The sequence below is a fragment of the Neomonachus schauinslandi genome, chromosome 5 (genome assembly GCF_002201575.2).
Source record: "Neomonachus schauinslandi chromosome 5, ASM220157v2, whole genome shotgun sequence".
Classification (NCBI taxonomy): Eukaryota; Metazoa; Chordata; class Mammalia; order Carnivora; family Phocidae; genus Neomonachus; species Neomonachus schauinslandi.
Window position 1 is genome coordinate 97086758 of NC_058407.1, and position 14349 is coordinate 97101106.

At 44.5% G+C, this 14349-nt stretch overlaps 1 protein-coding gene across 3 annotated transcripts in view; it reads left to right on the forward strand.

Annotated features, from left to right (window-relative positions):
* Positions 1-14349, forward strand: part of ANO2 (anoctamin 2) — a 324700-nt gene that overhangs the window by 77873 nt on the left and 232478 nt on the right. For all 3 annotated transcript variants that reach the window (XM_021690626.1, XM_044915480.1, XM_021690625.1), the window contains 2 exons: positions 269-323; positions 2800-2851. In XM_021690626.1, coding sequence (XP_021546301.1) covers positions 269-323; positions 2800-2851 — 107 coding nt within the window. The remainder of the gene's footprint in view (positions 1-268; positions 324-2799; positions 2852-14349) is intronic.

The window sequence follows — 14349 nt, forward strand, 5'->3', positions numbered from 1 at the left end:
AAGTGACTTTGTAATGAACATTTTTATGTATGGAGCTTCTTTCTTCTATTGAACTTATATTTCCTAGGATACATTTCTGTGATAAGCTTTCAGAATTACTGGGTTAAGAAAAATGATGAACACTGTGTGCGTGAGCATGTGCGAGTATGTGCGTCTTACACATCTTGCTATGTTGCCTTCTGAAGATTTGCTCTGGTCCTGGGGTGACAGTGATCTCAGGACCAAGGTCATGAAATGAGTCGACCTTCTGTTTTCTTGGTGTCTCCAGGTACAACATCCAGGACAAGGACACCTTCTTTGATAATGCTACCCGTAGCCGCATTGTAAGTATGCAGGTCAACAGGGGGTGGCAGGCTGTGGAAGTGAGGGGAAGGCTGAGTACCCAGTGTGGCAGGCGTTTTCCTGCTCTCCCCGCTACCTCCTGGTGTCGTTTGCTTGGGGTTGCCTAGCAACTGAGAGGCATGTACAGGAGCTCCTCCATCTTCCTTGCAAAAGGCATAGCAAATAACTGCCCTCACTCACAGGTTGAGAGAAGTGCCTTCTCTTTAGGATTCTCCACGTAGGCCCATCTTGGAATCACAAAAACAGGAAATGTGACAGCTGGTGGGGGATTTCAGCTAATCAGGCAATCCCCCGACCCTTGCTTTGCAGTTGGGGAAACTGAGACTCTGAGAAGCAATGGATTAAAAAACATTTATACAGATCATTAGTGTCTGAATGAGGACCCATTGCTGGGCTACCCATTTCCCCTCAGAGGAGTCTTGTGCATCTGTATCCCAGGGAATGCTGGAACTAGCCAGTTTGTCCAAGAATAAAATTACCAGCCCATTCAGTAGAAAGCCAAAATTCGTGACTCTAGCTGTTCTACTATTTTTTTTTTTTTTTGGCCTTTTGAAATCAAGGTTTTGAATTTTGCAGGATGATTGATTCTAATGAAAATCTGTATATGGCCTGTGCCCTGTGGCCTCTCTCCCTTCACTGATCCCTTTATTCTCTCTCTGCCTAGAGAGCACTTAGCCTGAGGACAGAGGAGAAAAAGGGCGGCCCAGAGAATGCTGCACACTTACTCATGCCACAGTGGGAACATGGCAGTGTGTTTCCATTGATTCCTAGGGAAGAACTTAAGTTTCCACAGAGGAGGAGTGAGGGTTAGGTATCTAGAAGGACTTCCAAGTCGGTACGGTGATAAGAAGAATAAGGGACAGGTGATTAGAGGAAGCTACAGAACATTTGCAGGGTACATTGAAAACATGGCCTTCACTCTTTGCTTGCAGGTTGGGCAAGGTAACATCTCAGGTCCCTTAGGCTTGTGTTTAGGAAGGTTTAAAATGGGCACATCATTTCTTTTATGACCCTATGGAAAAAGGCATCAACTTCCCATTTTATTTGGTTGATGCTATTACAAGCCGTTTAAATCTCCCTGTAGCTTGGGTCTCATGTCTATGGGAGAGTTACAGGGTGTTGTGGGGATTACCAAATAATTGGAAAGTACTTGTAAAATAGTACAATACCATATAAATGCTGTTCCTAATTATTATTGCTGTTGAATTACTGCACAGTATTATAAGTGAATTAAATGTTCTTGGGCCCCATACTGCTGGAAGTTATTTATTTCCCACTCCCTCTAGGTCTGTGGCTGGAAGATCAGAGTGTGAATGATGATGGAGGAACACACTTCTCTCATTTAGCTCTTGTTCTGGAAGCTTCTCCCTTTCTCCAGTCCACCCCACCTAGTGAGAAGGGGGAGAAAAGAGCCTTAGAATTTTGTCTTGGTGTCTACTCTGCCCTGGACTTCTGTTTGAGGACTGTGTTCACATCTGTAAACATCATCCCCGTGCCCCTTCCTTGTGGGTGTCTAAGCACCCCAGCTATTTGTCCCAGAGCAGACTGCCTTGCTGGGCATCTCTTTATAGCCTGGCGCAGGCTTGGGACCCATTGGAGGGCACTAGTGGGCCAGCAGATTTACCTGTGTCCCTGTTTCCTCTTCAGGGAGGACTCAGCAGCCCTCCCTCGCAGGTGAGAGAGAGTCCCTTGCAAGCCCCACGTCCAGGGCTTTGTCGGCTGGTTTAGGCATGCAGCGGCCATTGAGCTGGCAGCCTGCCCTGTGCCCCGTAAGTGCTCCAAGCTGCGGAGTCTTGAGGAAGTGTCTGACTGGGGAGACAAGATGAGGACTCAGGGAAAAACCAGAGAAATAATACTAACAATGAGTAAGATGTAGGTGGCCCTTTTTTAGTTTACAAAGCACATTCATGGTTTCTTGAAATAGCTCTGTGAGTCAGCTCCATTACAGAGAAGGCCACGGACCATCAGGGTCCACGGAGAGCTTGATCAGGACCCCTTGGCTAGGAGCCAGCACTGGAAGCCGATGAGGTGGCCTCCTTGTCCTGTGCTTTCCCCAGCGTGGCACGTCTCAGGGCTGGTGGAAAGGACAGTCTCCTCTTCCCCTTCCCGGACAGTCTGGCCCAGGCACTTCCTCCCTGGCCCTCCAGAGGCATGTGGGTCTGGGCTCCCTGCTGTGTTTTCCTTACCTCCTGTAACTGCAGTCAATGTATAGCCTTTCTTTATTTTTTCAGGGTGGGGCGAAGGGGGGAGTGTGCGTGAGGGGCTTAGATGCTTTGTTTCCTCAAAGCACTCAAGTTTGAATGGGTTTGACAGGCCGGGCACGAGCTTGGCACATGCTTGGCTTCCCCCTCCCTGGAAGCGGGTCCAGCTGCCTGGTCCACCACCCGCCCCCTCGTGTGGTGACACACGTTTTAGGTGCACGAGATCCTAACACAACCCTGCTGTTGTCCGTTTTAGGTGCACGAGATCCTGAAGCGCACAGCTTGTTCTCGAGCCAACAACACCATGGGTAAGGACCCCCTCCCCTGCCCCTGGGCCTGGTGGTGCTGATGGACTGCCCAGGGGGCCAGAGCTGTCCTTTCAGCGGCTCCCTGTGGGGGGCGGTGTCGGGCAGCAGAGAACAAAACAAACAAAGGCCCCCCACAGAGGAGGGGAGGCTGCTTTCACTCAGGGCCAGAAGTCCTGCTTGCTCTCCAGGAGCAGGGCCCCATCTCTTGGGGGCGGGTACTCCTCATGTTGTGGTAACTTCTCCCAGACCTTCATCCCTGTCTCCACGGTCTCTGAAAGTTTTTAATAATCACCCAAACGTGGCAGGCGTTGTTTATTTATTTATTTCCTTTTTAAGAAGAAAGGCACCTCAGAGGCCCTTTAGTGCAGGCTCCTCCTTTATGTGTGAAGGAGCTGGCCTCCCACCGGGTGAGTGACTTGTCCGAGGCCACACATTAGTCCAAACGTGCAGCTCCTGAGTTCAGCATTCTTGTCACGGCAATGTGGCTGAATCTGTTCCCCTGGCGGTTTGTTTTTGAAATTTGAGGATATTAGTCTTTGCAGCAGGAATGTCAGCATTTGGGGGCCCAGAGGGCAGGCCGACTGATGTTGGTGGACTTTGCAGAAGACACACATAATGGCTTATAAGCACAAGCATGTGGCCTTTCCACAGGAATCAGTCCATAGGCTGAGCGCTTTCCAAAGGTGCTACCATCACTCAGAAAGGCTTTTGAAACCTTTGAGAGAAATTCCTTCAGAATACACTCTGGGGAGGCAAATCTTTGGCTTTTGAGGCAGCTTTGAGTTACAAAGAGTCCAAAGTCATTGAGAGGCAAGTCTAGTGAATTATGTAGTCACTCAAGCCAAAGAATAATAATAGTGCTAATGATAATAACGGCTAATATTGGAGAGTTTTGGTGGGGGGACTCATAAGCTGCCTCACTACTAAGAGAATGGTACTGAAGCAGGAAGCAGAATGGGTTTTATATGGTGATAGTGCTTTTAGTGTAGCAGAGAACTTCTCAAGGGGGCAATATATGTATGACTGTTTGCTTTCATCTTGCTACAGAATTACAAGTAACACTCCAATTTTTAAAAGTCAAGTCTTCTATGTGATGTTATTTGTCTGGACCATGGTACTGATGAGGTTAGGACATGAATGAGGTAGGTAATTAGTTAGCCCAGCTCGATTCCATGAAACAGACTGACGCCCTCCCTTGGAGCAGCCATTTGTCCTTCGTTACAAGGACAACGAGAGGAGTCAAGAGATCTTAGAAGGTATTTTGTATTTTGTCATGGCTTCTATCAGAATTCTTGAATTTGCCTCACTTCTTGACCAGTTCACTCCTCAGTTCCATTAATCTGCCTTTTATCATGTCACATCATCCCCAATTGGACCAAACCTGCTCCCTCAGATGTCATAGGTGACTTTCCATATTTCATGGCCTTTTTCTTAGTCTTCATCTTTCTTAACCTCCTATATCTTCCAAACCTTCTTTACCAACCTCCAACTTCTGAGAGTTGCTATCCAGGAAGGTACTACTGCTCTACTAATCTGTTGCCGATCTGTTTCTGCCTCATGGACCAGACTTTCTTTGGTTCTTTTTCCTTCTAGATTTTAGATGTTTTCTTCTCCATATTCCCATGGCCTCCTTACTTTCTTTCTGTACAGATGACTAGCAACCATGTATTCCTTTTTTTTTTTTTAAAGATTTATTTATTTATTTGAGAGAGAGAGAGAGTATGAGAGAGTGTGCATGGTGGGGGAGGGGCAGGGAGAGGGACAGAGAGAATCTTGCTGCTGGCTCGATCCCATGACTCTGAGATCATGACCTGAGCCGAAGCCAAGAGTGGAACACTTAACTGACTGAGCCACCCAGGCACCCCTGGCAACCATGTATTTCTATTTTCCCCCCTTCTCACCAGTTCCAGCCCAACATTTCCATCTGCCAGATGGATACCTCCATGAGATGTTCATCAGAACCTTAAAATCAATATATCAAGTGTCGATTTCTACTTAATTCCCTCTTTCCCACTTCTCTTCCTGTTGACCTGACCACCGTCTTCTTTTTTGCTCACACAGTTCCCTTCACCTGAATGTCCTCCCCCCAGTTCCCCGTGCCCCTCCCCAGACCAGACATGGCTGTCTCACAGGTTCTCCCAATGCCCTCTCCTTGGCTCTCCCACCAAACTCAGTCTCTTTCTTGCTGATTGCTATGTCCATGGCTTAGACTCCCAAACAGTCCTCGAGGCGTGTCTGAATCATCTTTGATACCCCAGTGCACCTAGCTCTCTGCCTTGCACATTCTACTCCATCAGTTTGGTTCAGTGAATTAATTAAATATGCCTAGCCTGTTAGCCCATAGCCGTTGCTGGTAATTGTGTCCATGGACAAGTGGCTTAACTTCTCTGCAACTTAGTTTCCTTTGATGTCAAGTGGGGATAATAACATCTATCTTGCAGAGTTTTTGAGAAGATTAAGTACAGAACTGTTAGTTTGTTTTGTAAATTGGAAGATCCTTAAAAACTGAAGTTTAATTTCAGAGACAGTCTCTGGGTTGTTGAAAGGCCATTAGGGACCCTCTGCTTTAACACTGAAGGTTTTTTTTTTTCCTCTGAGGATCTGAGTTTTTTGGTGATGTCTCAAATCAAACATCTTAAGAATTTTATTGCCGTTGAGTAGCTTTCAAAAATTTCTTCCTTTTTTTGACATTCAGAAAACATTTATTGAGCACCTTCTATGTATCAAATGATGTTACAGAAACAGAGATGCCAAGAAGAATTTGACCTAATTTCTAGCCTTGAGGGACTCTTAGTCTTGCCATGCAGACAGACATGTAAACAAATAATTATGAGATAATCTGCTAGGTACAACTACAGAGACATGTCCAGAGTGCAGAGGGAACACAGAGGTGGAAGTAATTAACTTCTATGTGTGTGTCCAAGTATCAAGATAAATGATCTAATATTCACTTTGTAGCTCAGGGGAAAGTTGGCATGTCAGTAATTCTACAAATGGGGACAGAGAGGACACATGACTTGTCCAAGGTCACATACTGAATCACTGTCAGAATTGGGTCTAGAACTTGGGTTTTTTTGCTTCAAATCCTATTTCCACTCCCTTCGGGATGCTGTGAAGTAGGGGTGGAATTAGGTTGAGTCTTGAATGTTACTACAGAAGCAATAGTGATCTGGCCACCAATTTATAGGCTCTTGAATTGTAAGGGAGAGCCTGCCTTCTTTTGACATATATTGAACCTGAGGTCCTAAACACCAAGGTAGGATCTTGGCAGGGACCTTGGCAGGGAAACATGGGGAAATGAGCTCAAGTTCTGTCTCCATTAAATTCAGTTAGATTTTAGTAGGCTGTGTTGTGTCCATTAGTCTCAGTTTTCCTGCACTTATAAAATGATGAAAAAAATGAAGGAAAACCGAGGCTAACACATCATAAAGCCTCTTCCTTAGTGACCTTCTAATTTAAGCTAAACCTTAAGTATGCAACTCACTGTACAATAAATTTTAAAACCCTGTTGTTGATTTTTGTGCTTTAAGCATGGGCATCATATAAATCAAGTGATGAATGATTTTTTTCTCTAGATTCTCAGAGCTAAATATCTGACTACACACTTGACATCTTCATGCAGATGCTCTGAAAGAACCTCAACCACAATGTAAACAAAAAATACAGATTTCCTTTTGGGGGGACAGTCCAGCTCCCATCCATGTACCCCAAATTTCAGTGAACTCTGGTTCTTAATTTCTCAAACTAAAAACTAGAACGAAGTGCTGTTGGGTTGGTCTTGTGAACATGTGTGAAATAGGTACAATTTGACTGTTTACAGCCATTATCCTGCTCTACATCAACTGCATTTTGTTTTTTAACCGAATTTACTATCCCAACCACTAAGAGGTCTTCTTAGCCCCAGTTTTGTCCATTTTTAACCCATTCCATAGCATACAGCCTGTAGAACTTTTTAAAATGCAAATCTGATCATTTCACTGGTCTGCCTGAAATGGTAAAATAGATCCACATTTCGCTTAGATAAAATCCAAACCCCTTAATAGTTACATATTGTTATGGACTTGATGTTTGTGTCTCTCCCCCCCCGCCCCCCCAGATCCATACGTTGAAGCCCTAACCCCTACCCAAAAGTCTGTTAGTTCAACAGTAGCTGCCAATGAATTACTGGGTTTGTAACAATGGACATATGACTGAAATTCTCTGATTCCCAGTGGAAGAGAACCCCGAGTCTGATTTTCAAGTTGTTTGTCTTCTGTCTAGGAAAGTCAAGCTCCCCCTAAGCTCTTTGGCCAATGTACCATCTTACTTAGAAGATCAGAAGAACTGAGGAATATAATGACACTCAGAGGCCTCAAGATAACATGGCCCTTTGAGCCATGGGGTAAATTTTGATTTTATTGCCCTTCTCTCTGGTTTTATAGAGAAACACAAATGGCTAGAATTGACTTAGATTCCTCCAGAGGATTGTTGCCTCATAAAAAGAAGAGAAAAAGGGAGAACAGTTCTTGGCATTGTTTTCTAAGGTATTTTTGTTGATCCTTCAGCCCGGGAATTACCTTTAATATGGTCATTACTGTGTCCAGTTTACAAAGCTTTATTCCCTTTGCCAGGGTACCCAGTTACTAAGGGAATTTTAGAAGATAGAGAAAATAAGAAAGATTAGAATTGAAGATGGAAAATATACGAAAGATAATAATAATTCGGAAACACTCTCATTTATTCAGTATTATCACTTTTTTTCATTGTGGAAAATACATTTATTTGAGTGCCTACTTTTGCAAAGCATGAAGCTATATACAACTTGCATGTGTGGAATTATTTATATTCCCATCTTGTTCCACAAAATTTCTGAGGTGGCTTACAAGAAAAACAATAAAACAGCATAATATAAATAAATTAAGAAATAAGAACCAGGAAAAACACAAATTAAAATAGAATGTCAAAACTAGGGGAAAAATAGAATACAAATATTCAAACCATAAGGCCCTGTAGTTCCTGCAGTTGGACTGCAAATTTGACCTTGAACCAAAGTGAAAGGGGAATATGATTTAGTGGTTTCACTCTTGATGTCCTCAGCAATGTTTTTTTGTACAGAAATTTTTCTGAAATCTCTTGTACTAGTCTCTGCTTTCTTATATAGCATAGATCAAGGTACATTCTCTGTACAGAACCATATGTAACCTTTTTTGGATGATTCAGTATCATGACTAAGAACAAGTTTTTAAAATGTTTCCTTAAGAATCATCCAAGTATTGTTAGGGTTGTTTGCCCCACACTCTCTGATATCTTGAATTTTTGACTCTGGTAACCTCCCTCTCTGAATTCTGCTCTTTCAGTTTTACTTTGCTGTCTGGGAGACAGAAGAACAAGCTTATGAGAATTTGGGGTAAAGAGAGAGAGAAAATGCATTGAGGGAGGGTCTGCAGGATTCTGCTGTGGTTACGGTCCGCAACATTAGGGAATGGGTTTTGTGAGATCTAGGTACTTTTTCTTTCTTTTGGGCTCTCTGTCGTGAGAACTGAGATAAGCAGATAAGTGATCTCTGAACACATAAGGCATTACTGTAACCAGATTAATAAGGGCCCCTTGCACGAGTGCACTTTTACACTCATTTCTCATGTGATCCTTGAAACCACCATGCAGAGTAGGGTCAGCAGAGGTTAACCAATTTCAGGGTGGAGAGATGAATAGGTTGCCCAAGATCAGAGATTTAGAGCCAGATTTAGAACCCAGGTGTCCTGGCTCTTCTTCAGTGCTCTTTAAATTAGTTGATAAAATAAGATAAATTAATAAATGGATGAGGTTTTCAGGGAAAGGTTTCTCAGAGGTGGAAGCTGAGGTCTTCCCTGTGTAACATTCATTCATTTATTCAGTGGGTATTTATTGAGCACCTACTATGCGTCATTCATATTCTAGAACTAAGGAATAGAGTAGTGAATCAGCCAGACACAACAGACAAAAATCCCCACTGTTACGTGGCTTACATACGAGGTAACATTTGAGGAGAAGAGGCAATAAGGCGCTGTGTGGCCAGAGAGATAGATGCAAGGAGAGCAAATAATACAGAAGACATGACAGGAGCCACTCCAGAGAATCAGGGTCTCAATGGGAACAAATGACACAATCAAAGTAGGATAATTTAAGGTGGGAATATGGAGAGACCGTTTACAAAGGTGTGGACAGGGAGTTGGAGATGCCTGGAATGAGCAGCTGTAAAGCTGTTCCTAGCTCTAGATCCATGAGGTGAGAGAGTGGTTATTGGAACATGGATGGACAGAGCTAGGTAGAGGAGACCCATGGAGAGAAGCAGGTGGATGTTCAGGGAGGAGGTCAGGGGGTCCCATCTCCCTCTGACGTGCTGAGAACCCAGTAGAAAGCCAGAGAGCAAGGGAGCCCATTCATGTCAGAGAAGGGGAGAGAGTGTATCTAGAAGGAGCCAAAGGAAGATAGGCACACACCCAACAAGGCTAGAGAAGCAGGTGGCATTTTAGCTCTGGGATGAACAAATTGAGAACCATAGGTAAAGTGACATTCCCTCTCTGGGCCCATTTCTTTCTCCTCTTGTAACATAAAGAGGGACCCCTCAGTATGGTTGAAGCTTCTAATTCCAGCTCCAGCATTTCCTAGACTTGGATTCAGAGGAGCAACATGGTCTCCTTTCCCTAAGAGCTAGCTAGGCTCACAGAGGGGACTGGCTTTCCTATAAATTCATGGTGAGCAGGTCCCCAGGCCATAGCCAGGACTTGAGTTGCACAGTGTTTGTGGACCTCAAAGATCATGGGAATAGACAGTGGAAGGCAAGATGAGGATTCAGGACTGCTGGCCAGGGTGATTGGGAGCAAAGATTGCACTCCTACATTGCTCCTTTGCCAGTGGCCATGGTGACATTGCTTAGGTGTGGTTGCACTCTGCCAGCATCCGAATCCCCTGGTGAGCCTCTGAAAGCCTCGGCTCTCCAGACCCCAAGCTGGCTTTGCTGAATCAGAATGTGCAGGGACAGGGCTCCAAGGGCTGCAGTTTTAACAAGCTATCCAGATGATTCTTAGGAAGTTTAAAGTTAGATAAAGATGACTATGGGCTTGGCAGCCACCAGCTTCTTGACCTACTCACATCTGGGAATGGAGAGAATGGTGCAGCGTGCTCTGTCCTCTGGGGATTTGGCCATTGGTTTTCTGAAGTACCCAAAGATAACCAAGTCATCTCTGTGAAGAACTTAATTGTTGCTAGTACTTTTCTAACATTTGTCATATGGACATTTAATGTTCAGTCCCTTTTTGTCCTAGCCAGCAGTAGGGCCTCTTGGATTTTCTGTCTCCCTTCCCCCCCCACCCCCTTTGGTGGAAGGATGGGCAGGAGGAGAAAAGCAAGCATAAGAAGGCAAAGAAAGGGTTACTGACCATCAAAAAGTATGGGTGGATTGGAGTTTGGGGATAGTCTAACTTTTTTTTTAATTAATTTTTTAAATGTTATTTTATTTTATTATGTTATGTTAGTCACCATACAGTACATCATTAGTTTTTGATGTAGTGTTCCATGATTCATTGTTTTCATATAACACCCAGTGCTCCATGCAATATGTACCCTCCTTAATACCTATCACCGGGCTGACCCATCCCTCCACCCCCACCCCAAAACCCGCACTTTGTTTCTCTGAGTCCATAGTCTCTCATGGTTCATCTCCCTTTCCGATTTCCCCCCCTTCATTTTTCCCTTCCTTCTCCTAATGTCCTCCATGCTATTCCTTATGTTCCACAAATAAGTGAAACCATATGATACTTGACTTTCTCTGCTTGATTTACTTCACTTAGCATAATCTCTTCCAGTCCCATCCATGTTGATGTAAAAGTTGGGTATTCATCCTTTCTGATGGCTGAGTAATATTCCATTGTATATATGGACCACATCTTCTTTATCCATTCATCTGTTGAAGGGCATCTTGGCTCTTTCCATGGTTTGGCTATTGCGGACATTGCTGCTATGAACGTTGGGGTGCATATGGCCCTTCTTTTCAGTACTTCTCTGTCTTTGGGGTAAATACCCAGTAGTGCAATTGCTGGGTCATAGGGGAGCTCTATTTTTAAATTTTTGAGGCACCTCCACACTGTTTTCCAAAGTGGCTGTACCAACTTGCATTCCCACCAACAGTGTAAGAGGGTTCCCTTTCTCCACAACCTCTCCAACATTTGTTGTTTCTTTCCCTGTCCATTTTTGCCACTCTGTTTCTTTCCCTGTCCATTTTTGCCATTCTAACTGTTTCTTTCCCTGTCCATTTTTGCTATTCTAAAGGTGGTATCTCAGTGTGGTTTTAATTTGAATTTCCCTGATGACTAATGATGATGAACATTTTTTCATGTGTCTGTTAGCCATTTGTATGTCTTCTTCAGAGAAGTGTCTTTTCATATCTTCTGCCTATTTTTTGACTTATTTGTTTATTGGCTGTTGAGTTTGAGAAGTTCTTTATAGATCTTGGTTACCAGCCCTTTATCTGTAGTGTCATTTGCAAATATCTTCTCCCATTCTGTGGGTTGCCTCTTTGTTTTGTTGACTGTTTCCTTTGCTGTGCAGAAGCTTTTTATCTTGATGAAGTCCCAAATGTTCATTTTCGCTTTTGTTTCACTTGCCTTTGGAGATGTATCTTGAAAGAAGTTGCTGTGGGCGATGTCAAAGAGGTTACTGCCTATGTTCTCCTCTAGGATTTTGATGGGTTCCTGTCTCACATTGAGGTCTTTCATCCATTTTGAGTTTATCTTTGTGTATGGTGTTAGAGGGGATGGTCTAACTTTTAATTGTGAGAGTTACACATCCTTTCCCTCTTATTTACCCCTGGAAGTGAGGGATTATGGACTAATGCACACACAGTGTTCAGAGACCGGATATATTTGTGACTTTGGGTTCTGCATGGTGGTGGTAGCGTGTGAGCAATCTTGTCCCAGTGAAACTCAGCCTAGCTCCATGATGCCTCCTTAATCAACGTAATATAAGGTCAACTGTCAGGGCCCTGCAAACTCACCCTATCCTGGAACGCCTTTCTAAAAATCAAAGCATAATTAACATTAACGTACAGTGTTATATTAGTTTCAGGTGTCCACCATCGTGATTCAATGATTCTGTACATTGACCAGTGCTCACCACCATAAGTACATACAACATTATTGCAATATCATTGACTATATGCCTTTAAAGTGCACTTCACTGTGGAGAGAAACCCAAGCCCGCTTGACCATGTCAGAGGGAGAGAGACACCTTTTCTACTTCTTTCGTATGGAAGTTATTGCTGCCTTTTCATGGACTGAAAATTACCGATTGATGGAACTACATTTTCATAGACACTTTGGTGTCAGAGCATTTCAACAAATGTATGCTTTGGGCATCTCTCCTTCCCACTCAGGAGACAATGTCTTAATTATTTTGACCGAAGCCAGACCGTGTTGTGTGTTGTAAACATCTGGTTTATCATTCATCCAGCTGAACTGGTTTATATTTTGTTAGAAGAAAAGGCTCAGGATTAAAGGCATTTAAGTAATTAAGCACACGTCAAGACAATTTGATGATGGGTAAATATAGTCTCTGTTAAATGCACCGTCTGGGGCCTCTGGTTTAGATTTATGTCCGGCTGGAGCACGGGGATGAAAGCAGAGCGCTGGGCGGACTGGGCCCTGCTCTGAGGGGAATCAAAACCAAATGGGTTTTCAAGAGTTCACCACTCCTCTAAGTACCTGTCCCATGGGATAAAAGTTTCCTTTGAGTTTGGCCTGGAGGGAATAGAGCTGCAGTCCCTGTCACCCAGCAGCACTTGTAGATTTAATGAGGCTCTCTTTGGGAGGCCGACCATAAACTCTGCTTTGGTTGATCCTTTGTGTCCAGGAAACCAGAGATGCCTTGGAAGCTAAATTCAAGGTCTCAGGTTTTGTGTTCTGAGTGTGTGTTTTCAGGGACAGGCCCTGGCGCCTGAGCCCACCCTGCTCTGTTCCTTGACCCTGACCCTCTGGATGCCAAGGGACCGTGTTGCTAGGCCTGGCCGGGTCAGGCTGTGTAGAGCTGTGGTTGGTGCTGGGCAGAGGAGAAGCATGAGCCTTTTTCCTTTAGGGATTATAGTTCTAAGAGCAAGAGGTATGAAGAACCTAGTGACTTAAAGGGACTATAGGGATCAGTGAGATAGTCCTCAGTGAGCTGTGCTGTGTTTGAGCCCAGGCCCTGCTTCTCTTTGTGGGGAGAGGAAAAGGACAATATCCTCTGTGCTTTCTCCTTCTTCCTGGCTCCCCTTCTGGGGGCAGTAGGATGAGAGGCTGGGTCTGTCTCGCTCTCTCTCCCTGGGTCTAGAGCAGAGAGGAAAGACTAGATGTGATCCTGAAGAAGAAAGCTTTGCCATTATGGCCAGATGGATGGGGCACGATGGAACCAATTAGCTCATTTTTGCTGAAAAGAAAAGAAAAAATTCAGAATTTCAGTTTTCAAAGCAGAGACTTAAAAAAAAAAACCCGTTTGATTATTTTCGTCTTCTTTCAAACTGATTTCCATGCTTGTTTGGGGGTATTGGTTTCTGAAGTCTGTGGGTGACCCAAGAGGCCAAAGCAATTCTCATTCTTGGGTGAAGTTGTGGATGAATAGTTATTTTCAACTTGCCTCCCCCTTCCCGGTTCCTCCTCCTTTTATGTGCTGTTCCCTCCCTCTACAGCAGCCGCTGATTGGGATCACCCATATGATGCCATCTGGAAAAGAGGGGGTACACAACCCTGGAGGACAGATGCACATTCCCTTAGAGCATTTTGGGGCTCTGTTTTTCTGGGTTGGGATAACTCAGGTTTGAGGACCTGAATTGTATTGGCCCCAAGACAAAGAACCATTGGCTGGGCTTCTTCTCTAGGAAACAGACTAATCAACCAGAGTTTAAAGGTTATTCATCAGCAGAGGTTGCCATAGAAAATTGGGGGAGTGAGGAAGACGGGTGCCTGTGATAAATGGGAAGAGATACTGCAATAAGTTTAGCCATGGGGCTGGTTGCTCTCATCAGCCATTATCTCTTCTGTGTTCCCAGCAGTGAACTAGGTGCCATGAGAGATACAGGTGAGGCGGAGGGGGGAATGGGTACCTTGTGAGCCTTCAGGGGACACACACAACAATGGGCAGATGACATCCTACAAGGGAGGTGAGCTGTTTTAGGCACGGGGTACGCAGGAAGCTTTATTTGAGATGGGAGGTAGGGTACACAGCTTTAGACCTCCAGTGATTTGAGATCCTTCTGAGGATTTGGCAGCAGGACCCATGAATTCAGGTTGTCAGCTTATTGCTGTCAGACACTCGGCTACTGTGCTCGGTGCCCAGCAAAGCCGAGAATTCCACACCTGTTTAACTTTCTCCATGCAGTTCGGGACCTGTCTTCAGGGTACACGCTGCTGCTGTGGCTACCGTGGGTGTGAGTGCAGGGATTGGGGCGGGGGGGGGGGGGGAGAGTAGTGCACAGGGTGTGGTCTAGTTTAGAGCTGGCACCGCCTGTGATG